This window comes from Syzygium oleosum, unplaced genomic scaffold (assembly GCF_021117445.2).
Source record: "Syzygium oleosum isolate NSW1041296 unplaced genomic scaffold, Sole_v2.1 Sole_v2.46, whole genome shotgun sequence".
NCBI classification, from domain to species: Eukaryota; Viridiplantae; Streptophyta; class Magnoliopsida; order Myrtales; family Myrtaceae; genus Syzygium; species Syzygium oleosum.
The window spans coordinates 1,669,852-1,692,643 of record NW_026607530.1 but is presented as its reverse complement, the minus strand read 5'-3'; the positions used below and the strand labels follow the sequence as shown (position 1 = coordinate 1,692,643).

The 22,792-nt window shown below is 42.8% G+C and overlaps 5 protein-coding genes across 11 annotated transcripts; 3 read left to right on the top strand and 2 right to left on the bottom strand.

The window, feature by feature from the left end:
- Positions 1 to 2: 2 nt before the first annotated feature.
- Positions 3 to 4,655, bottom strand: LOC115692694 (aspartate--tRNA ligase 2, cytoplasmic-like). 5 transcript variants are annotated; one of them, XR_008815416.1, is made up of 10 exons: positions 3,976 to 4,655; positions 3,761 to 3,874; positions 3,004 to 3,294; positions 2,823 to 2,933; positions 2,661 to 2,714; positions 1,857 to 1,936; positions 1,630 to 1,745; positions 1,025 to 1,139; positions 505 to 834; positions 3 to 375 (listed from the first exon to the last, which is right to left on the bottom strand). XR_008815416.1 is itself a non-coding variant. In XM_056306685.1 (10 exons), exons 1-9 carry the CDS (start codon positions 4,591 to 4,593, stop codon positions 708 to 710), a joined length of 1,626 nt encoding a protein of 541 aa, XP_056162660.1. In that variant the 5' UTR covers positions 4,594 to 4,655; the 3' UTR covers positions 3 to 375; positions 678 to 707. The 5 variants fall into 5 exon arrangements, 3 of the variants coding, with proteins under 3 accessions (XP_056162660.1, XP_030475497.2, XP_030475496.2); XR_008815415.1 differs by having other exon boundaries at positions 549 to 834; XM_056306685.1 differs by having other exon boundaries at positions 678 to 834.
- Positions 4,656 to 6,613: 1,958 nt separating this feature from the next.
- On the bottom strand, positions 6,614 to 8,375 carry LOC115692695 (probable nucleoredoxin 3). The gene is made up of 3 exons (XM_030619638.2): positions 8,041 to 8,375; positions 7,454 to 7,942; positions 6,614 to 7,368 (listed from the first exon to the last, which is right to left on the bottom strand). Exons 1-3 carry the CDS (start codon positions 8,158 to 8,160, stop codon positions 6,787 to 6,789), a joined length of 1,191 nt encoding a protein of 396 aa, XP_030475498.2. The 5' UTR covers positions 8,161 to 8,375; the 3' UTR covers positions 6,614 to 6,786.
- A 47-nt stretch (positions 8,376 to 8,422) lies between these two features.
- Positions 8,423 to 10,346, top strand: LOC130136581 (AIG2-like protein D). 2 transcript variants are annotated; one of them, XM_056306651.1, is made up of 5 exons: positions 8,423 to 8,682; positions 8,847 to 8,919; positions 9,292 to 9,372; positions 9,652 to 9,735; positions 10,012 to 10,346. In XM_056306651.1, the coding sequence occupies exons 1-5, from the start codon at positions 8,573 to 8,575 to the stop codon at positions 10,153 to 10,155; spliced, it is 492 nt and encodes a 163-aa protein (XP_056162626.1). In that variant the 5' UTR covers positions 8,423 to 8,572; the 3' UTR covers positions 10,156 to 10,346. The 2 variants fall into 2 exon arrangements, with proteins under 2 accessions (XP_056162626.1, XP_056162625.1); XM_056306650.1 differs by having other exon boundaries at positions 9,292 to 9,384.
- A 4,993-nt stretch (positions 10,347 to 15,339) lies between these two features.
- LOC115692680 (uncharacterized) lies at positions 15,340 to 17,767 on the top strand. The gene is made up of 2 exons (XM_030619612.2): positions 15,340 to 15,730; positions 17,040 to 17,767. The coding sequence occupies exons 1-2, from the start codon at positions 15,557 to 15,559 to the stop codon at positions 17,613 to 17,615; spliced, it is 750 nt and encodes a 249-aa protein (XP_030475472.2). The 5' UTR covers positions 15,340 to 15,556; the 3' UTR covers positions 17,616 to 17,767.
- A 2,367-nt stretch (positions 17,768 to 20,134) lies between these two features.
- LOC115692679 (basic leucine zipper 9) lies at positions 20,135 to 22,532 on the top strand. Of its 2 annotated transcripts, XM_056306681.1 has the most exons (7): positions 20,135 to 20,750; positions 20,832 to 20,943; positions 21,056 to 21,221; positions 21,308 to 21,383; positions 21,552 to 21,677; positions 21,858 to 22,115; positions 22,250 to 22,532. In XM_056306681.1, exons 1-7 carry the CDS (start codon positions 20,550 to 20,552, stop codon positions 22,259 to 22,261), a joined length of 951 nt encoding a protein of 316 aa, XP_056162656.1. In that variant the 5' UTR covers positions 20,135 to 20,549; the 3' UTR covers positions 22,262 to 22,532. The 2 variants fall into 2 exon arrangements, with proteins under 2 accessions (XP_056162656.1, XP_030475470.2); XM_030619610.2 differs by having other exon boundaries at positions 20,136 to 20,750; positions 21,858 to 22,532.
- The last annotated feature ends 260 nt before the right edge of the window (positions 22,533 to 22,792 follow it).

Sequence of the window (22,792 nt, the reverse complement as noted above, 5' to 3'; positions counted from 1 at the left end):
GATGCACTGAAATGGTCATCGATCTTATTCTTGGAACACATTTAGTCGTCATCGTCTCATGTGCAATAAATGAAAGGGTGCTTGTGCAGACCCTTTATACTTAAGCTCATTACAGTAAAGAAATTGCTCTCTAGGTTTTGTCTCCGTAAGATATCCCTCTGTAGTATGCACGTAGTAACCTTGTAATAAATTCCCATTAGTTTCAAGCTTGAGATATCCGAATCATAAACAAATCAAAACTGGCTTCTATCCTACTCCTTATTATCCAGATCGGTAAAAATCCGAATGCGCTGTAATCTGGAAGTTCGTGTGCACCAGTTGGTCAAAACTTGAGCCGAGCCTATTGTATATACTTCCACCTCCTTGATATAAACACTGAGGAGAAATCATGCACTACATCAATTGCATGTAATTCAACACACTTTATCCTTACGTCATCAGAATTATATAGTGAGTTGCTTTTGTTAAGGGGAAACAAACTAATGGTAATATAACTTTTCAAACCATGCTCATGTCTTCTATGGGGCAGAGGGAGAGAGAGATTTTACCCAAATCCTCATTCTCATTGTCCGATTTCATTTGGCAAGGGACAAAAGACAAAAAATGGCTAATCATAAAAAATTATTTTACCGAAAAACACCAAAATCAAGGAGCACCATATGATTGTGTCAGAGAACCTGATTAGAACAGCATTACTAAATCTGTTCTCATGGGGAGATTCTAAGGGGATCACGAGGGAAAAGAGAGGTTTTCCTGATGTTGTTAAGACCGCAGAAGAGCATAATTACCCGCTCCAGTCCCACTCCAAAGCCCCCATGTGGAGGAGCACCGTACCTGCCCAAAATCACCAATTACAATGACTTGTCATAATGGAGAGAAAAAATCATGTTCCCCTTGGTCAAGTAGCTGACCAAGCACTGAATTTGGATCACAAGGCTTTGATAAGCTAAGGCAACCATTTCTTCAATGATAGCACAATAAACCGACCATTCCTAGGAGAACAAAGATGACCAAACTGAAATACCTGAAAGAGTCGATGTATGTTTCAATAGTCTTCACATCAATTCCACATGCCTCTGCACGCTTGGCAAGAAATTCAGGAACATGGACACGCTGGGCTCCTGAGATGATCTCCTCGCCTGGGACAGAGTAATACAAATCAGAAGTTTGCAGTCGAATATGGATTGAATGCAAGCTTTGCTGGTCAAAAGAGACTCATATGGGCAACTCTCAACCGTCTATATCACAATCATGTAAGGAGACAAATAAGATTTACTGGGTGTCGGTAAACGGCCTGGAGATGCAACTATATGATAGAGGCCATGCAAAAGAGAAAGGAGAAGCCTCATAATATATGCAAAAAGTTCTAAACCATCTGGGAGTTATGGCAGATATGTCTCTATATAAGACTTCATGGTATATAAGAATCAATGGAACATATAATTCTCCTGACATTTCAAGCCTTCGCTTTCATCGATTTCCCCCCTATGTTTCTTTTTGAACAATTTGAACATGCATTTTAAACAATTTCAAACAAACTGTAAGGCCAAATAATCAAGACAAAGGCATAATTCCCAAACCATCAATCAGAGAAAATTTGCTGAGGTATAGAATGGCCCAAAACTTTACCTCTAATAAAAACATCAAATGAATTACTGTAGGCGGGATCGTCATAGCATGGCATGGTGTAGAATGGCCTAACTGCCAAAGGATAACGGTGAAGTATATAGAACTCGGTGCCATACCTATAATCAAAAGAAAGCTTGGTAAGTTAATTATATAGAAAAATAATTGCAATAACAATCAGAAAACTAACTTAGCACTTTAGGCACATCAAAGAATATTGAACTTATTACTTTTCTAGAACCAGCTGACCCAATTTCCTCTCTACTTCTGTGCTGAAGTCACCTAGAGGATCAATCTCAACACCGGCATCCTGTACAAGCATAGTAATGTCAAAGCACCAAAGGGAAAATTCAGCACATGTGAAGATATGCAGGATCAGAGCCAAACTAAATACTTCAAGAGCACTTATCCACACACCAGTAACTGTAAAAATTGGAAAAAGCAACCTCAAGGATTTTGGACCAGAGGCGATTAGTGTCAGGACACTACTGACTTTAAGTATTAAATCTGTAAGTTGCTTCCATCTATACATGCTATCGGACAATGAATTGACTCCAGATTCCAATGCACTCATTCCAAGGGAGACAAGAAAACACAACTCCAAATAACAATAAATAAAGAAACAACCAACCCCTTGTTGACTAGGTGAATCTTAGTCTTGAGGGTGCTTCTATAGATTTAGCTAATAATGAGAGCTTATTGCTAAATATACATGATTTTCCCTACACAATCTACAGTAAAATTCACTAAAACCGAAGTTCCAGCAGAAAACTATCCATAAGAAAATATATTGACCCAAAACAAATGCTGGAACTCAAAAATACAAACTGGATCTGTCACATTCAAAGTAAGTTATTTATTAACCAGGATGCATCAAGCTAGGGCATAAGGATGATTCTGGGAATGCTTTGACATCCCATAAGTTGAGTGTTTATTATCCACAAGTACCAATGAACCCATATGTTGCCATTCTTATCTGTTATTATTTTTTTAAATCTCGGCAGTTACTTAGCTGCTAAAGAATTTCTCCTCACCTTGAGCATTTGAACCCCTTCTTGAAACGTAAGCCGCAAAGTCTTTCTCAAGTACTGCATATAACAGTTATTGCCAATGAGTTGCACTATGCTTTTGTAAACATTACCAATTGTTATGAGGATTGCAAAAAAAAGAAAAAGAAAATTAGATCATATCATAACCTTCAAAGGTTCAAAAGGATATTGTCTTCCAACAGCTTCAAGTTCTTTCTTGCAACTCACATTCAACGAGTCAAACATTGTAACAAACAACTGGTCGACGATGTCCATCACCTGCACATAAAAGTCTGGTTCACTGAACTGAATTGAAGCAAAAAATAAATGTAAAAGTACCCAATCCCACCTCAAAATAATGCTTCTTAATCTCCATTTCAACATCAAGCCCAGTAAATTCACACAAATGCCTGTGTGTGTAGGAGTCTTCTGCCCTAAAAACAGGGCCAATCTCAAAAACACGCCCAAAATCACCACAAATAGACATTTGCTTGTGAAGCTGAGGTGACTGCGCCAGGCATGCAGGGCGCCCTTTATAGTCCAGCTTAAAAACAGCAGAACCTCCTTCACTGGATCCAGCTATAAGTTTCGGCGTATGGATTTCAATAAAGCCTTCAGATAACAAGAACTGCCTAAATATCTGAAACAATGTGGAATCATATAAGTTTAGGTGTCAGACTCAAAACACAGTACTTAAGACAAGCATATATATCAAACTAGGAGGAACCTCGGGCGCCCTTAATGCATAAGTGGCCAGAGCATCAGCATCTTATCTTAAGAAATCAGACAATCTGTTATTTTGGAGATCGGTGACTACAAAAATAACAACAAACTTCTGCATTATAAAGCTCCCCTATGTTTTGAGGCATATACTCCTCAATGATTGGAGGAATAACATAGGCATCAGATAAACTATTTTGGACATTTAACATTTTACATCTAGACATCTTGCAGTTATTTACTGTACATGCTGAAAAGAGAGCAAGACAGAATCTTGTCATTTTTATGGACTAGTTGTTGATCTAGGCACGGTCTGCGGAAGAGGGGACAAAAGGAATACAATGAGTATGCGAATTTCATCGGGGATGGGACATGAGGAAGCTCACATTGCTAACTTGACTCTGGATTCGAAAGATTCCTTGATTGGCGGGCGTGCGTATGTCGAGGACTCTGAAATTTAACCTCGTATCCTGATTAACACGAACGAGCTGCTCTCCGGCCTGCAAATTATGCAAACACGGAACTCAAACAACGGGATAGCCTAGCCGGGACGGGAGCCGAAAGGTAAAAAGAGACTATCGAGGGAGGGGCGAGGCGAGACCTGGAGAGCCTTCTCGATCTCGGCCTCGCTGCGAGCAGCGTCCTCGAGATTGATGGGAAGGGTGGGCAAGGCCTTGCTGACGCAGTAGAGCCTGTTGACCTGAATCTCCACCTGCTGGGAAGCGCCCTTGATGGGGGAGGAAGGAACAGTGAGGGTGCCGTGGACGTCGACGATGGACTCGCGATTCAAGGAGGCCACGAACTTGACCATCTGCCTGCTGACCGACCCCTCCTGCTCGGTCACGACGCACTGCACCGTGAAACCCTTCTCCCTCACGACCACGAAGGCCATCTTCTTCCCCACTGCTCGAACGGCTTGCGCCCTCCCCCTCACCAGCACGCTGCTGGCCTTCTTCTTCATCTCCTCCGACAGCGCGCCGACCTCAGTGTAGGGCTCCCCGACCTCCTCCTTCGACTGCAGATCGGACAGGGGGACCTCCCCGTAGCTGGCAGCGAGGGGATCCTCCTCACCGGGCGGCGAGGCTGCAGCGGAGACGGCGGCGGAGGACTCGAGGCGGCGGCGGAGCTTCTCAAGCTTGGCCTCCTCCTTCTTGGCGGCCTTCTTGCTTAGTTTGGGTTGCTCTTCCGACGGGTGGCCATCGGCTTCGGACGACGCCATGGTGGCGGCGGCGGTGGTGGTGGTGGTTTTGGAGGAGGAGGAGGAGGAGGAGGAGGAACTGATGAATGGGGGCAATGCACTAGTAAATCTCAGCAAGTAGAAACACAATTGAGAGAGAGAGAGAGAGAGAGATAAGAGAATAAGACCTAAAAACCGTAGTAGCCTCCACGCTAAGCACAAATCCCGTGGTCAATCCGGGGGTAAATTCCACCCCCTGTTTTGGTTAGCCCCCGTCCGGACCGGTATGGTATTTGGTTACGCTCTCCGGGACATAATGAAATGGATATATCCGGGGATAACAAATCCGGCCTTGAGGGGTGGTGGAATAACTCCGAATTTTATATAGAATTTTAAATAAAATTAAACAAAATTATTTTATCTTTTGTCGGAGTGATAAAGTGAGTCCGAGCAGCACCACTAACCACCCAAATTATCTCGGTCACTTCCGGCCACCGCACGATCTCTCTCTCCTTCCCCATTTTCGAGCTCGGCAATGGCCGAAGAAGACGCTGACTTCAACCATCCGGCCTGATCTCCCCACCGGCCGCGTCAAGAAGATCATGAAGCTCGACCGAGATGACATCAACAAGGTGAACTCAGAAAAGGTCGCCTGCTCCCACGTAGCTCTTCCTAGACTCCCTCGCCGAGAGATCCGCACAGGTCACCGCCGAGAAGCAGCGAAGGACCATGGCACTGGCCGGGGTTGGACCGGTCACGATCGATCGTGATCGGAGCAATTGCAGCACAGCGAGTTCATCCTCGGACGGCCGTCGATGAAACCCAGCCCCCGCACAATTCCCTCGCGTTACTTGTTTGCTATCGGTCTCTCGTCCATATTTAAACTTGGATGAAATTTACCATCCAATTAGGGCTGCATTCCCAAACAACCCGACTCGCCAATAGTGCCTCATGGTGCAACGGATCCGTACCACACATCCACTTAGGCTGCGTTTGGTTGTCCTGGATTTCTAAATAGGATAGGATTGGATAGGATATGATAAGAAATCCTGGGATTTCTTCATATCCTATCCACTTGTTTGGTGGACTACGGATTTAAAGTCGGATAGGATAAATTTTTTTTTTTTTGCTATTCTCGGGTCGGAGGAGTCGGTGAAGGAAAAAAAGCCGAGAAATTTTTTGGTGAAAGCACACAAGGTGTGGGGATGAAGATGACGGCGAGTGGAGCGTAGGGTTTTCGGAAAAATAGGCATTAGAAATCCTATCCAGGGTCTATCCCACCCCTCCTCGGATTTTTTATCCAGGCTATATCCGGTCTATATCCGACCTTATCCTATCCTGACCACCACCAAACACGGGATAGGATAAAACATATCATATCCTGATTTTATCCGATCGACCAAATGCGGCCTTAAGGTATAGCAATATGACAAAGTTCTATCATACAAGTTTAAGAATGACATTGCACAATGAGTATACAAAATTTAGGATGACATTGTACATTGAGCCAAATATGTGGCCAGCATCTTTCAGGTCACGTTCGACATACGCCTCATATGTTGTTTACTCGAAAGGAAAATTTGGTTGCATTTTATGGAACCAAAGCCGAAAACGAGTCTGCCCGCCTCTGTTTGGTTCAATTTGGTTGGAATTCACTACTCGTGTTCAATTTGGTTGAAAACGAGTCTGCCTGCATCTTCGGTTTGACTGCCAAGCACTTTTTATTTCTCCTCGTTGCTGGGGATCAATACTTCTCCGCCTAATTGACGTCCTTTTGAATATGCTGATATCATGTATACTTGGGGAATCTCAACATGTTCCTGATTATGCATGAACTCTGCTACTTTATCATATGGCTGGGGAATTTCTACATTGACCGGCTCCATTGAACCCAGACCGGACCTAAAAGTGATCACCCCTATCTCTCTTAGTCTCCTCTTACAATACATTCTTAAAACATTTAGTTCTCTCCAATCACATTTTAGCTTCTTTTTAATCCCCACATGCACATGCGCGGGGCTCATTTGTAGAAGACACATTCATATGAGGCCAGCCAAAAAACAAATCAATCCAATCCAATCCTTAAAGATAAAAGCCGAGGCTTGGAATGTTTTTCCTGTAATTGCCTCGATAGGATAGTTTGTTGATGAGATGGTGGCATGTGCCACTCTGATTTATCAAGTGTGTAGTAAGCATTTAATAGGATACACAACTAAGTTATTACCATGCATGAGTTCATATCAATTTCAAGCAGGTGGGATGAAGGTCGTAGTTGCAGTCTTCACAAGACAATGCCCAGAACCTCCCTCCTCTCTTGCACAAGTCGCATACATACGCCTTCGCCATTCCCGGCTTCAGTACATGCTCGTGCCTCGCGTCCTTCACCTCCCTCCCCAGCTTCTCTCCTTCCTTCCTCAACGCCTCTTCTATCTCTCTCCTCCTCTCCGCCGTGAACGGGAACCCCATTGCCCCGTACTCCGACACCATCTCTCTCCCCTCTCTGCTCGCCGTCTTCCCATCTTGGCCTATGATTATCAATGCCGGGATCCTCCGGATGTCGAAGATTCTGCACAGATCTTTTCGGCTCTCATCCTCGTATGGAATGAACGGCCACGGCATGCTGCTAGTGTACGCATCGAATTCTTCCTTATTACCATCTGTCGAAATGAATATAACCTCGAAGCATTGATCTCTAGTGGCTGCTTTGAGCTCAGCGTAAGCTTCCATGAGTTGCTGAGTGAAATCGGAACATGGAGGACTCCAACTTGCCCCGAAGTAGAGCCCAATGGTCTTACCAATGAGATGGGATACCGACAGCTGAAAATAGGAGACGTGCGTTACTAATGCGGTAGAACCAACATGTGCAACAAAAAGAATAGCATCAGTGAACCGTCAAACATACCCTTCCAGCTCCACCGTCGGAAAGGAAAAGATAGTCTCGACCTTCCCCTGCAAATAGGTGCTCCAAATTTCCACCTTCGCGCCTGGAAACATCAAGAATCTTGAGTTCCTCCAGTCTTTTCTTCGTGAAAGGGAACGCTTCAGCTCCATAATCTTCTATCAAACCAATCAACTCATCATGACCCGGCATCTCTTCCGAGGTCAAGGGAATGAGGGATGGAATGCGATGGACGCGGTAGTGTTTATTGAGTCGTCCGCGCAAGCTCGCATCGAAGGGGACAGCGAGCCAGGGCATGCACCGGAAGTGCTCATGGAAAGCATTCTCATCATGATCCAAAGAAACGAATAGGATCTCGAGTGGATGCTCACCAGCAGCATTTACAGTCTCATAAAGCTGCGCCAGCTGAGGAATGAAGGTTCTACAAGGCCTGCACCAATTTGCAGAGAAGAGGATGCAGATTGACTGGTTTTCAAGGGATGAGAGGGGAACCTGATGCGATGGCCCAAAAAAGAAGAGGAAAATAGTGCAATCAGCAAGGATGATCCATGACCAAAATGAAAGGATGATAGAGGGAATAGGGTACGAACCTGGCCATGAGAAGACAAGAGACAAGTGACCCCATGAGAAGCCAAGACGTCGAGAACACTTTGATCGGACATAGCGAGTGCAAAGTAGCGAGAGAGAGTCGTGGAGGGGAGGGAGTGCATATAAGTGTTGGGGGATGACACCAAGTGAAGTGGGGATAAGATCGAAATGAGATGCTTTGCTTGCTGCCAGGGATTGTGCTAAAAGTATATACCCTTTTGGTTGCACGAATGGTTCGGCACGTCAGGGCGGTGTTTACATTGCACTAATGGGGTCGTGGGGAGGAAGAAGTGGCGTGTAAAGAAGGTAAGCTACAGAGAGAGAAAGATGGGTAGGAGAGAACCAGAACCCCATTGCCATTGGGGGCGTTTGGGTGGAAGAATGAGATGCAGATGCCTGCAAATGCAGACATGGGCATGGGCCAGGGCCCTCAAAAAAGCCCATGTTCTGTCAAAAAAGGAAAAAATGAGAGGGGGACCATGATCATGCCGATGATTCATCGCCGACGACAGAGCCAGTGAAGGTCCGAGGAAGATGGCGGCGACGCTGAACGTGTTCGTATACGGGAGCCTTCTAGCCGACGACGTTGTCAGGGCCCTCCTCAATCGCGTCCCTCCTTCCTCCCCGGCCCTCCTCCCTGAATTGTCCGTTCTTTCCCTCTGTTTCTTTCCTTCTTCCTCTGTTCTTTCCTTCGGTTCCCCAAATTCGATTCCATTCGGTTCGAAACCGAATCTCACTCTCACAGTCTCTGTCTCTGTCTGTCTGTGGGTGTTGCAAATGGCGAATTTGAACGCGAAAAAAAGAACAGTCACAGGTTCAGCATCAAGGATCGCGTTTATCCTGCTATTCTCCCCCTCCCCAAACACACCGTCGCCGGCAAGGTCTGTGTCTCTCTCTCCCCATTTGTCGGGAATAATCATTGTGATCATTTCTCTTTGCCTCTTATTTGGTAGACATAGGATGTATCAACTCATTAGGATGAGGACTAGCATCTTCAATTATGAGTTTGCTGCTCCCCCACTGAAAGTCGTCTTCTTGCTTCTTGCATGATTGCCCTTGTTCCCTTTTAATAGCTAGAGCCTGGATGTGCCTTCTCATGTGATATTATTCAACCTCTAAAAATTTCCACCTTGCGGTATGATCATAAGGAATGTATCCTCAGAGGTTTATGCATCCATAGTCAACTGTCTTCGACCAAGCAGTGAACCACCGCTCCTTTTCCTCATGGCTTCATGCAATTTTTCCTCTTGCAGGTATTGATGGGAATCACTGTTCCTGAACTGGATGTCTTAGATACATTTGAGGATGTCGAGTACGCAAGGACCACTGTGCAGGTCACTTTGTTGGTTTGTTCCTTCACTCCTTTCGGTTCATTGCTTTTCTGGCTTCGCGTGTCCCATCTTCATTTTAAATTGTGCGGATTCTCCCTAGTTATAAGAATTAAGATGCTCCCACTCCTCATGATGATTACTTCTTGCAAACCACATATTGTCTTCTCTGTAAATTTATGTCATCATTTTAGTGCATTTGATTTTCCTTCTGCTTTCATCATGAAATGAATCAACACCTCAGATGTCTACATTATCTAAGGGATGATATTGAGGTCTTTGCAGGATGGTTCTGACAAATTGGAAGCTGAAGCTTATGTTTGGAGCAACAAACATGATCCAAACTTGTATGGAGACTGGGACTTTGAGGTACGTCGGTTTCCTTTTTCTTCATACCGTTAAGCTCTTCTTCAGTGCGGATGATTGTCATATAGGGTTAAGCTACAAAGTCTTGCATAATTTGAAGTTGCGGCACCTTCTTCGCGGCAATTGTGATTTTGAACTGTTTTCTACCAACTGAAGCTTTTCTCTTCTTTGTTGTTTTTTCTTTTTAAGTTATCTACTGTTATTGTAACCTTTAGTGATTATTATTATTTTTCTTCTGTTCGTTCAATATAAAATTCTTTTCTTCATGCTCTTCTAAAGGAATGGAAACAAAAACACATGGATGACTTTCTTAAGATGACCGTGGGTTTCGTGGAGGAACTAGAGCGGCCTGAATCCAAGCCTAGGGTGGCGACCTATGAATCTTTCTATCGCCAGGATGCTGATAATTCCCCAGCACCTTGATTTCTTCTCCAATATTTATATTCTGAATTATTTTTACAAATTGCTGGTACAAATTGCTGGTATCATGATCCCGCGTCATTTATCTCTGTGAGCAGCTACGTAAATTGTAGTTGCCAGGACATGTTATTGCCATTGTTCAGATGCTATCTATACTTGGAAGTAGTAGATTTTTCACTAGGCTTTTTCTTGTTCTTCATGGTCTGATTCAATATATATTTTCTTTTGATGCAAGTAGAGAGATGACTTTTATATATAAGTTGGGTGTCCTCGTGTGTTTCCCTGCAGTTGTGTTCATGTCTTTTAGTTTTTTTTTTTCATTGCCCTTGTTTGGACGAGTTGTATGTAGGAGAAAGGCAAAATCACACACAGAGTTTGATGAGAAATGTCCTATAAGATGATGGTGATGTCCATTGGCTTGTGCATCAAGTCATCGCTGTTTACTGTCATAGTTCTTAGTCCAGGCTTTGTCTTGTGTTCAGAGTTCAAGGTATACAAATGCGTTACATTCCCGTTTTACAATGAAGGCAAAGTATTTGTACCAACAGATTTCTTGCTGTGATTGTAAGCCCTGGATTATCATTTAACATCAGTCATTGATATGATTCTTTTGAGTGATGTAAACTCGGGTTTTCCTAAATCTGTGTCATCATAAATTTCCATGCTTTCACTGGGGTCATTGCGTCATGCATATTCATAGTGAGCGGATAATTAATGGTCATTTCATGTGTCTCCTTGAACAATGCACACAAATTTGAGCAGACAACTTTCTCCAAGGCTAGATGTCTCCAGTCAGGCAGGTTCTCAAGATGGACCAATTTCAAGGCTCGTGGCATTAGCTCCTGAGTGGGTTCATTGCTTGATTGCCTTTTCCCTACTTTCCTGGTCTTAGCATGTTTGTTCATCTGGAAATTGATGAGGTGGAATCACTTTATAAGTGGTTTGTTTCAGAAGGCAAACCGATTATTGCCTATCAAGCTGGATGGTATTCATGACTATTGCTAAGTGGTCCTTGTTTTTAGGAGATAATTGGAAGGACCTCCAAAGTTTGGAATAAGGCTTAATTCGACTCTTAGTTGTTTGTCTCTCTGTTTCTCAGTTGGTGGTGGTCAAGAGGAAGTCATCAGCTGTGGCAGCCTGGGGCTGATATCTTATCCAGTAGATTTGAATCATGCTATCCATTCAACTTACATATATATAAGTTGCAAACCTGCTACTGTATTTGTATTACAAGGACCAGATGTAATTCAGGTTGAGGTCCTTCTGTATGGAACATAGGGAAAAGTGACATCTTTCCAGTTTGTAAGTGGAAGGGACCCTTCTGTGGCATTCGTGTCTGGATGGGCTGAAAGAGAGCATCGGCACATTAGTGAGAAAATACCAGCACTTCACCCATCCTCTCGTCCTGAACACTTGTGCAGGAAGCTGCTCTAATTGCAGACTATACTATCAGAACTCGGTGTCATAGTTATTCTTTGCTGAAGTATTTGGCCGGGCATGCTTTGGTTATTTGCAATCTGATTAGACCTTCCATATTAGAGTCTTGAACTCGCTAATGTCTTTATCTTGGTTATGACGGTGAACACAAGGTATATAGATGGCGGGATCCTTTTTCGGAATTTATCTGCTTCTATGTCATATTCTTTATGGCTTCTGCCCCATCATTCTACTTGGTCCCTCCGTAAAGTTGTCCCCCAATAATACTAATGTAGGTCCCTATAGTGAGCTCACTTCAGTTTCCTCTAGGACGGCTTCTCCTAATGAACTTGCTTTTCCTGTAGGTCCTAACTCTCACCCCTTGGGTACAACACTTGCCTGCCTCTCTTCATAAGTGAGAGCCCGTTTCTGTGATTTTCATTGTTATTCTGTTGCTACAACTATTAACGGCAAACAGTTAATGAAGAGCTATTAGAATCATAATGCATTTCAAAATGCCTAGAATGATGTTTTTCACGAGAGAACCCAACAACTTGAGATCGACTGTCATTTTGTTCTTCAACATGTTTGACACGGTATTGTGCATCTGTTCCGGATTTCTTGCAAATCAACTTGCGGATATCTTCTTGGAATCTCATTCTCTTGGAAGATGCAGCTATAGATGGGTAGACATTGGTGGTGTGGTCAAATAAGATTTAGGTGTTGCCTTGCATAATCTTTAAGCAATGCTATCTTAAATTCTTAATGTACTTTGGTCATCCCATTGAACTTGCTCAACGAGGGACGCCAGACTCTCCTCGTGGCTCGGGCTCCTTCGCTTCGCAACACTAGCATTTCCTCCTCTTCTGCTTCTCTCTTTCTCTCCCAGTTAATGAGCTTGAGCTATTAAGTTGAGAGAGGTGGAATATATTGGGAATCTCCCTTTTGCATCATCCGCACTCACTACAGCGATGAAAGAGTTTGTACTCTTAAAGATATGTCATGGGCCTGTCGATTTAGAAAAGTGGTCCTCCTCATTCATGGATTGATCCCTTGTGCGATGTCACCGAGCACTAGAACATGGAAATGGCGTTGTTTGGACCATCGCAGGTACATTGCCCAAGTTTTGTCGGCTTCCACTTCATGCAAATGCTGATTCATCTTTCGTCTTTTGTAAAAGCCAGAAGCAAAGGACAGAGTTTGACCAGCAAATCAAATGCAGCAGTTGCTTCTCAATTATTTCGTGAAATGTTTTACAGTTTTCTTTCCAGCCATTGTTTCGGAATCTCTTTATTGTATCAATCCTAAAAACAGAGATCTGATTCCAGATTCGATCGAGCTGTCAAGTCCGGTCAAAGTTAAGTAGTACATACAAACAAACTAATATGAATGCTTTATGTATTCGACTCGACCTTTGTCCCTCTTTTTGACTGATCCGAAATGAGTGCGAAGAAGAAATAAATATAACATCTCTAAATTAATTCACTTGATGTATTGACCGTTTTGACTCGTTTTATATGGAGCCTCATGATTTTGTCATTTGGCATGTCCAAACGTTGCCTTTACGTCAAAAAACATCATTTGAATTAATTTCAATTTCACATATATAATTCAAAAATGCTTTTCCGCCATTCAATGCGCAATTTGATTCACACATACCCCTTTTCCATCTTAGAAGTTTGTCGGGACTCAACTCCTTGTCGTGGACTGGATCGTGACAACAAATATCTAGAGCTGAGATGATTATGGGATTAACCCTCTCCTTGATTGAGTGAATATGATAGTGGAAGTTTCAAATGTAAATGCTTCTTGGGTTTTCCATACAAGACTCTAGAATCGTGAACAGTCTCTTCAAATTCATGGGAGGTATCCTTTTCTTGAATAAGTGAAGTAATGATAAGGTGGTGAGTGACCCATTTAGACCGGGGATGTTGAGTGCAATGAATTGAACAGACGTGTATCTCACTACACATTGTCATGGTGTTGACAACCTTTATCACTCTTCTGTTTTAGGACACCACGTAAACACCCCAAATTTGTGAAGGAAGAGCAACCTACTCTCTTTTGTTATCCCTTTCTCCGTCCATAGAAATGGAATTGACGGGAATTGGCTTTGCTGTTTTCTTCTGCTTTTCTTTGCGCCTTGTCAGACTCTCACTACGCTGACTCTTGTCATTTTGGCCCCTCCCTTTCTCTCCAATTCCCCCAATACCCCTTTTGATATCTAACCTCAAATAAAGAAGGAGCCGGGGCAATTTCATTTAACGTTGGCCGTCCCCTATATATTGAAGACAGAAAAAATATGTAATTAAAATACATGTATTTGGAGGACCATGAGCGCTCTCTCTCTCTCGCTCGCTCCCTTTCCGCCTTCGCCACCTAATATTGCCCCTCTTCATCAACCTCTACTGCTATAACATCCCAAAGCATCCCGTGGGATGAGATTGGGTGGAAGAGAGATACTTATCAAGTTCTCACGCTCCTCCTAATAGCCTCTACCTTGTATGGTCACTTCGAGCATTTTTTTTTAGAGCTTGACCCACATTGATATAAGAGGAGGATCACCTCAAGAAGATATTTGGTTTGTGGATGGACTAGGACCATACTTAGGTGGGAGAATCGGGGAAGAGGTGGCTCGGAAAAGGTGCGGCTTCAAGCAGATTTTTAGAAGGGTGAAGGGGGCAAAAATGGACTGGACCACACATCAAATAGAGGGAGAATTATTGGGTGATACAGGTCAATATTAACGAGGACGTATACATTTCAAAATTCATGTTGGATGGGAGATACCTTATTAAATGATACCTTATTAAATGATATAATAAGGTTGAGTGGTGTGCAACGAGGCTGGCGACGGGAGCCGCAAGGCCAAGCTAGGCGACGCGTGGCAAGGTTGGCAACATTCGACAAGGTTGATAGGCATGGCGAGGCTGTCCCCTACAGCGATGAAGAAAGAGTGAAGAGAGAAAACATGAATTAGGCTTAGATTTAGGGTTCTTTGTTGCTGTGTAGAATATGAGTAGCCATTGAATGACCAGAAATGATGTAAATGACAGTGACATTTCTTAACTGCAGGATTAATATTGCGGGATGGCAGCAGCAAACCTTTTCCCAAGAAAGAAGTATTTGAAATAACCAATTTGTATAGACAAATAGAGTTCAACTCTATCAATGTACTCAATACATATATAGATAACCGAACACATGCAATGCATGCTTTGGCTAAGAGGTATCGATGTACCTAAACTATACAGTTTTGTGTCCACATCAAATCAATTCTACAGTATGTCGACTCTTGAATATCAGCAAGGTCTGCTATTTCTTGTTAAACGAAAATGAAGGATCCATGTGACTAGCCAATTGACCTAAGTTTCTGAGTAAATATCCATATAGAAAGACTTTTGATCACTACTCTACAATGAAATCTATAAGCCTATCATATCATTTACATCATTTACACTCTCCAGTAGAGAAATGTAAAAGTCCCATGCTGGACGGGAGGACAAATTTACGTGCAAGACTTACTAAGGAGGAGCAATCCCATCCATGAAATTATAAGTTCCCTTTACCTTGAACTGCATGTCTACTTAAGATAGTAGAGCTGTATGTGAGAGTAAATCTACCAATCATAGAGGGTAAAATATTGGATATATGCGCGCGCAAAAAGAGGCTAAAATAAGGAGACAAATGACGTCCCAAAGTTGCAAACCGCATTAGTGGCTCATCGTATCATCATCCAAAGATGCATCTTTTGGGTGAACAAGCATGAAAAGAGGGGTTTGCTTTTTTCATGCTGGTTTCGTGGCCCGTTGAATAGAGCGTTCGAACAAGTCCACATTCATTCCTTCATAAGCTCAGGATAGACTAAAATATTTGCAGTTGGGTCATCTCTCTCGCGTTTTTTGATAAGAGGGAAAGAGGGAGGAAAGCAAAGTTCACAGATCAGGTGAAGCAAAAGGAAGAAGAAAGAGAGTTGGAAGAGTGAGGGATGAATATGGAGTGGAGGAAATGGTACATGGACTTGATGCTTGTGCCCTTGGGGTTCTTGGTGATGATAGGTTACCATGTCTGGTTATGGCACCAAGTTCGTACCCAGCCTCTCTCCACCATTATCGGCACTAATGCTCGTGCCCGCCGCTTCTGGGTTTCCGCCATGATTAAGGCACGTACCTCTCATCTCTCTATTCCAATCAATATTAATCGCGCTAAATCTCTCTATTATATTCTTAATTCGTCAGAACAAATTGTTTATATCATTACATAGTATATATCTACGATCACTACTAGTTGATCGATTCCTAGCTAACTAGAGGTTGCATAAATCAAACCCGCAGAAATTAGCTCCAGGTTAATCAATTCCTTGCTTTAGTCAGTGATTGGTTGGTTGGTTTTATGTTCATGAGAAAGAGCATTTGCGTTTTGACGCAAAACAAAAACCAGTAGAGATATCTAATGTAACCGATGAGACGTTATGCTCCTGAGAAGAAACTAAGCTTTTCCATCTGAAATTTAACTCAACCTCCACTACAGACGTGGAATAAATTGCAAGAAGTCATAGATGGCCTTGCTTGTGGAACATATACTGGGGTTTATCTGGAATCGGAAAGCCATCGCAAATCAGTGTTGCGATTAGATTAAACATAATCCGATTCTTGCTAATTTATTTATCTGCAAGTAGAGTCGCGTTTTTGTCAAGCACATATCTGACGAAGGACTTAAAGCATGAACGATGAACTAATTATAATTCAGATTCAGAGGATCATTTTGTGCTTCAAAAAAATTACTCCTGAAGGAATGATGCTCTTTAGCTCATTTGGGTTTAATGACTGAGATGTCTATCGTAGCTTTCCGTTTTCGTTCCTATCGTTCCTCCTCTTCCTAGCCAAAGCTATGCAAACTTGACATCGCCGCTGCCACCAATTGCCTTCTCGAGTCCTCTCTCTAAATCGAGGTTGGGATAACCGATCTGAGGTTGTCGATCTTAGAGTTGGAGAGAGAGAGAGAGAGAGAGAGATAGTGGCTAACGCGGCTGGCGCTACTGATAGCGATTGGGATATTGGTGTTTCTGTGAGATAGCTACATCACCTACATATGCTCGTAAATGGGCGATTTTAGCAGCCCGCACGCATGCGTATGGATCTTCCAACAAATGGGTTGCCGGGAAGATTCCTCTTATCCTTGCCTTTCACCTCGTGGCCTTTTCCCAAAAGTCATCTTGTCTCATGATACATTTACAATCAATCGACTTCAACTACAACTCCTGTTGGTTTTTTTCTAAGTAACCATAACTAGTTCTCACGTGCTCGCTATATAGGCACGTGCATCATTGCTTTTCAGCAATTTGTACTATAATTCCTATTTGTCGTATAGATCAAACACTTACATAATGACAAATGGTGTCACTACTTTTTCATCATGTAACCCGCTAACTGGTTTGGGATGTGTTAATGCGTGCGTGCACATGCAAGCAGGACAACGAGAAGAAGAACATACTAGTAGTGCAGACGCTGAGGAACACAATAATGGGATCGACTTTGATGGCGACGACATCGATACTTCTGAGCACGGGGCTGGCGGCGGTGATAAGCAGCACGTACAGTGTGAAGAAGCCTTTGAATGACACGGTGTACGGGGCACACGGGGAGTTCACGGTGGCCCTCAAGTATGTCACTCTCCTCACCCTCTTCCTCTTCTCCTTCCTCTGCCACTCCCTCTCCATCTGCTTCATCAACCAGGTCGGCATCCTCATCAACTCCCCCCAGGACAGTGATGGGGTGGTGTCGCCGGAGTATCCAGTTGAGCTGCTAGAGAAGGGATTCGTGCTCAACACCGTCGGGAACCGCCTCTTCTACGCCGGCCTGCCGCTGCTGCTGTGGATATTTGGGCCGGTCCTCGTCTTCCTATTCTCTCTCACTCTCGTCCCCATCCTCTACAACCTCGATTTCGTCTTCCTCAAATCAGATCACTCCAAGCCCAAGCCCAAGCCCATATCCATCAGCAGCACTAGCAGCCCAAACGTAACCATCACCAGCACCTCCTTTGCATGACCCTACCTCTCCAACTAATCCTACTACATATGAAAAATCGGATTTATGTAGACATCGTGTGTATATGTAATACTAGCTCAGAACATGTCATCCTGCCTCCATTTTGAGTTGTATTGCCCACTTCTCGAGCATATCAGAGCACAAACCCCCCCCACTAAACTTATCTCCAACTATATATCTACATGCCTTTTTTTTTAGAAAGAAATACCATGAACGACTCTTGAATTCGCGAAGTTTGGGCTAAAAAAGCAAAAGGGAAAGAACAAAATCTAACAATCCACTCTAGCAGATATGAAATTTAACACCCCATTTTCACGTGTCAATCGGATTGAGAAGGACACATGAAATTGACTGTTGGGAGCACACAACAAAAACCCGATACCTTTCGCTCGGAAAGATTACCAAGAGAAGCCTAAGTCTGAGTTTGTTGATATATCCATTGGATTCATTTTTACTCAAAAGTTTAAGCTAATGAGTGATGGACCTACTAGCATATATTAATTACTTTACACCACACTAATTCTCCAATGTGAGATTTCTCTAACACAACTCACACGTGAATCTTAATATTGACAAATGTGGAATAAGACATACAGGAACTGCGCACGAAACGAAAGATCGAATGGGGCATGAAAATTTGTGTTTGGCTATAATACGAAATAACATTTTTTGAGAGTACTATACGGTTCTAAAAATTGAAACTTGATTTAACTTTTAAATATTGTAACATTCACAACAGTGAGATTAAGAATTAATTTTGCTACAACATAACAAATGTGTCCCAACCAACTACTTTTGTCCGGAATGTAAGATCGATTAAGAATTATGTTTGCTATAGCATAACAAGTATGTCTCAATCGACTACTTTTGTCCGGGATGTAAGATTAAGAATAATGTTTGCTATAAGGTAACAAATATGTCTCAATCGACTACTTTTGTCCTGGATGTAGATACAGTAGATTTTCATGCTTGTAATCCAACTTATAAGCCATTATTGCACTGATCGAGCGCATGGGGAAGTTCTAAGGTACAATTCTCACGGGATGATAGAAGCTCCCTAAACGCACAATGTTCCCACTCAACAGTCCAAATACGAGAGAAATTCATGCCTCTTCAGCACTTGCAAGTTGAAACCACTGTTTTCAAATCTGGACCGGAAGGCCTGTTCAATCGGTTGGACCAAGAAGGGGACCATGGTTCTATTTGGTCTCTCATCCTCCCAGACTGGTCAAACCCGATCTCGACCCGGTTCAACTGGACACACCGGTTGGGCTGGATCTTTGTCCAAATTGTCGACTTGGTGAAGAAATTGAACGAGCTAAGAAGGCTTGTGGGGATATACCCCCAACCAATTGCTCATCAAAGAACACGTGTGTCGAGACGTTTACTTAGTGCGAAGGTATGTAAGTTAATTGTCCAATGGATGAATCATCGCATCAAACAACTTTTTCGATTTGTTCCTTGCACATGACGCGCATACTTGAAAACATTGGTTGGAACTCTCTTTCCTCTTCTTCCAATCTATGTCCAATGGATTCTTCTCGAGACGTTGCCCATCACTGAGAAAAGGGGATGCTGAACTTGTTTGTTATTTTGGAACAATGGCCGCTGACAAGATGATTGCCCCGTTGGGCCTTGATCTGCGTCTCCTTAATACGATTTAGCCCTGAATTCATTGTTTTTTCGGGCCCGTACCCACCATCATAGATGGGCTATGGTCCTGTTTTACGTCTGGATTCACCTCAACAATACATGCTCATTGCGAATCATTCCCATACTGTAAGCAAAGAATCTAGGAAGGAAAATGACACAAACAATATTTGAATTTTTAATTTATTCGATGTGGTTTCTGAATTTTTAAACATTTTCATATAATTTAGGGACTGCATTGAACATGAGAATAAAATTCATGGACCACATTAAACAAATTAGAAATCTAAGGACGACGTTGCACATTTGGCCAAAGTTCATGAACCACATTACACAAATTAAAAGTTTAAAAACGACGTTGCACGTTGAACTGAAGTTTAGGGATCATTTGTGTTATTTTTCCCAATTTATGAAGAATCCCCGAAGGCAGGTAGCGTGGCCGTGGATGAGGCTTCAATTTAGTGAGTGATGCAATTAAGCAAAGTTAGGTAACAAGTCACTACATCACAATCCCAAGATCAAGAAAATAAAGGAAAAGAGAGCCAACAAAGCTACAAAAAAGGCCTCATAAGCTTTTGTAATTTGGCCAGACTTGAATAAAAGAGGCAAAAAAGCTGCATGTTTTCTCATCTTTTTCTCTCAGTCTCTTTAGAAAAGTACTTATTAATCACTCTCTTTAAATAGCACACCAAAGCCAGACATTAGCCTCCCCAACTTGGTTTAGTTTGGAGGGAGGGTCGGTGCCCGTCCAAATCAACTTCGGCTTTTTGCCTTTTGTCCTTTTATATCATCCCCACTTTTGCTTTTAGTCTGATAATTAACCTCTCTCTCCTACCAACTAATCACTCTCTTGGATTTCATTTGTTGAGCTCAGTGAACGTGAAACAAGTAGATTAGCGGTTAAATTCCTCGAGCTCGAAAGATGAGGCAATGGCGTGAAACTTTTATTTCTTTTCAAGCGTCTCCTTCTGCAAAAAGGGAGGGAACGATTGGTCATGCTGATACTTCCTCCTCGTCCTCCTCCTCCTTCCTTCGCCTCTAAGTACCCTGCCATTACATCCACGTAGATAAGACTTTAATCGACTGTGCCAAGACCAAGAAAAGTGACTCTTTCTCATGCTTTGGAAAGAGTATTTCTAAAACCCAACGTGCCATCCACTTCCTCTCTATAAAGGCAGGAGTGAGAGCAGGGTTTTGAACCCTCCTAGCCCTCCTGGTACTACTTAACTGGTTCTTCGGTCTGGATTGGAATTGGAGTTAGAAGTCCAAGAGAATTTAGAGAACATGGAGGAGGGAAAAGCAGGGGGAGGAGGAGCAGCTGAGAAGATGAAGAGAAGCGCATCAGAGTTGGCGCTGGACGAGTTGCTGCAGATCATGATGATCGGCCCCCAGGACCATCCTCCTCTTCATGACTATTGTTATGACAGTCCTCATTCTACTATTACAAGCATCACAGATGCTCCTCCTCTCTCACTTCACAATTGGGTCAGTCTCAGTCTTGACTCTTATCTAGTCCTACCAGCAGACTCGGACACTTAATCAAGAGCATTTGCATTTGCATTGCAGGAGATCAGCGGTCCTGGTAGTGATCATCAACATGACATGGCCCCGACAACCTCTCCCTGGTATCACAGTTTTACCAAGCACTCCCCTCCTGATTCTAACTCGTCCATTTTCGGTAAGAGTCGGACCTCGGTGGACGTGCTCCCGTATACTTATGATGCTTGTCCCAATTACTCTTTTGTTGATGCGGACTATCCGATGTATAATTGGATGCAAATTGGTTTCAGTTGGAAGAAGTACATCATCGGCTAATAAGCCTAAATATAGAGATATCCAAGCAAGAGAAGCCACAAGTGGTTCATCCCGCCAACACTCGGATGAAGATGATGCTGCGACGGAGGCAGATCCATTCGAACGGACCGCAGATGCTATTGATCTCAAGCGCATTAGAAGGTACTGAAATTTTTGTGCCTCTATTATCTGGATGTGAGATCATAATCATGCTCATGTTACAATTTTCTCAAATCGTCTTGTCGCAGGATGGCTTCCAACAGGGAATCTGCTAAAAAATCGCGTAAAAGGAAACAAGCACACCTAGCTGATCTTGAAATACGGGTATATCGCACCCTATCGGCATCATCTAATTTTTTAGATAGGACATACAAGGCATCGCTAATGGCTACTCACAGTCAACCCTTCTTGTTTTGACTCATTTTTTAAGATACATACTTGTGCTTGCCGTTAGGATTTCTTACTTAAGCCATATTCCTGGGTTGCTCTCAGGTTGAGCAACTTAGAGGAGACAATTCTTCTTTGTTTAAGCAACTATCAGATGCTGTGCAGCACTACCGCCATGCTTCTACAAATAACCGAGTGCTGAAATCTGATGTGGAAGCATTAAGAGCTAAGGTAATCGACCTCTCTGTCTCTGTCACAAGACTCATGACAACCCCAGAAAGATGAAAATGATTTAGGTGGAATTTTAGCTGATTTTCATTGTACTAAAAGATTTTGACTGATCACCTAGCAAAACTTTCTGAGATTGGTAAAATGCACTTACTCTTCAGCATATTTGTGCCATATATCTAGGTGAAGCTGGCTGAAGATATGGTGGCTCGAGGCTCTTTTCCTTCTAGCTTGAATCATATTTTGCAAACTTTGGATCCCCAACGTTCAATTAGTACTCGTGATCTTAGTGCTGTGGCAAATGTTTCTCCTACAATCACTGTCCAAGGGGATAATGACTCTTCAACTGGGTTGATAGTTCCCATGCCAAATTCTTGCCTAGGAGTTGAAAACAGCAATCCTAATAATAGCAACTTCACAAATGGAGTCATCCATGATTCTGTAAGCTGTGTGTCTGGGATTTGGTCCTAAAATTCTCACGCTCTGTTCTGTTTGAATTAGGTAAGTCTTTTATCCTGCCAGTCCTGATAGTCCTCTCAAAAGATTTGTCTTGGGTGGTTTCTTCTTGTACTCAGGCTGTCCCTTAAGTTTAAAACAAGCTCCAGGGCAGACTTGAGATGTCAGAAGACTGAAGGACAAGTTGGCATTTTTTCTGTCTGTTGTATCAATTAAGTGATGTATTGCGACTATATGTTTTTAAAAAGCTCCAACTCATGTGATGTTAAACTGTTGTCTTTTTTGAACATTTGTAGTTTCTTTTCGCATTGATGTTACAAAGTAGTTCTATTTCCAGGGCTAGACTCTGTAATAGACTTTTCATGCATTAGCAGCTTAATCTTAGCTGGAAACTGTCTCCAATATTTCTTGTACATATGCAGTAGAAGCTTAGAAACTTCCGATCCGTTGCACTGTTTTCAACATCTGGAATTTCATAACTCAAATGTTGAGCTGAGACATGAGTAGGTACGGTATCAGATGAGTAAGGGAAATTTTGCTTACTGGGCCAATACCTTTGAAGGAATACCCAAGAGACAAAAATGCATTCGTGAGAACACATTAAAAAGTGATGATATTTGCCAATTTTTTGCTAATGACAAATTCATTGAGTCAAACACTAG

Excerpts from the sequence above, each read along its gene's own strand:
- LOC130136581 (XM_056306650.1), top strand. The coding sequence starts at position 8,573 with ATGGCGGCGACGCTGAACGTGTTCGTATACGGGAGCCTTCTAGCCGAC. Across the intron at positions 8,683-8,846 it reads CCGGCCCTCCTCCCTGAATT|TCACAGGTTCAGCATCAAGG; the intron begins GTCCGTTCTTTC and ends AAAAAAGAACAG. Across the intron at positions 8,920-9,291 it reads AACACACCGTCGCCGGCAAG|GTATTGATGGGAATCACTGT; the intron begins GTCTGTGTCTCT and ends TTCCTCTTGCAG.
- LOC115692680 (XM_030619612.2), top strand. The coding sequence starts at position 15,557 with ATGAATATGGAGTGGAGGAAATGGTACATGGACTTGATGCTTGTGCCC. Across the intron at positions 15,731-17,039 it reads GGGTTTCCGCCATGATTAAG|GACAACGAGAAGAAGAACAT; the intron begins GCACGTACCTCT and ends ACATGCAAGCAG.
- LOC115692695 (XM_030619638.2), bottom strand. The coding sequence starts at position 8,160 with ATGCACTCCCTCCCCTCCACGACTCTCTCTCGCTACTTTGCACTCGCT. Across the intron at positions 7,943-8,040 it reads TCTTGTCTTCTCATGGCCAG|GTTCCCCTCTCATCCCTTGA; the intron begins GTTCGTACCCTA and ends CCATCGCATCAG. Across the intron at positions 7,369-7,453 it reads CCGACGGTGGAGCTGGAAGG|CTGTCGGTATCCCATCTCAT; the intron begins GTATGTTTGACG and ends TCCTATTTTCAG.
- LOC115692679 (XM_030619610.2), top strand. The coding sequence starts at position 20,550 with ATGGAGGAGGGAAAAGCAGGGGGAGGAGGAGCAGCTGAGAAGATGAAG. Across the intron at positions 21,384-21,551 it reads TAGCTGATCTTGAAATACGG|GTTGAGCAACTTAGAGGAGA; the intron begins GTATATCGCACC and ends GGTTGCTCTCAG. Across the intron at positions 21,678-21,857 it reads TGGAAGCATTAAGAGCTAAG|GTGAAGCTGGCTGAAGATAT; the intron begins GTAATCGACCTC and ends CCATATATCTAG.
- LOC115692694 (XM_030619636.2), bottom strand. The coding sequence starts at position 4,593 with ATGGCGTCGTCCGAAGCCGATGGCCACCCGTCGGAAGAGCAACCCAAA. Across the intron at positions 2,934-3,003 it reads TTAAGAAGCATTATTTTGAG|GTGATGGACATCGTCGACCA; the intron begins GTGGGATTGGGT and ends TTTTATGTGCAG. Across the intron at positions 2,715-2,822 it reads ATCCTTTTGAACCTTTGAAG|TACTTGAGAAAGACTTTGCG; the intron begins GTTATGATATGA and ends TGTTATATGCAG.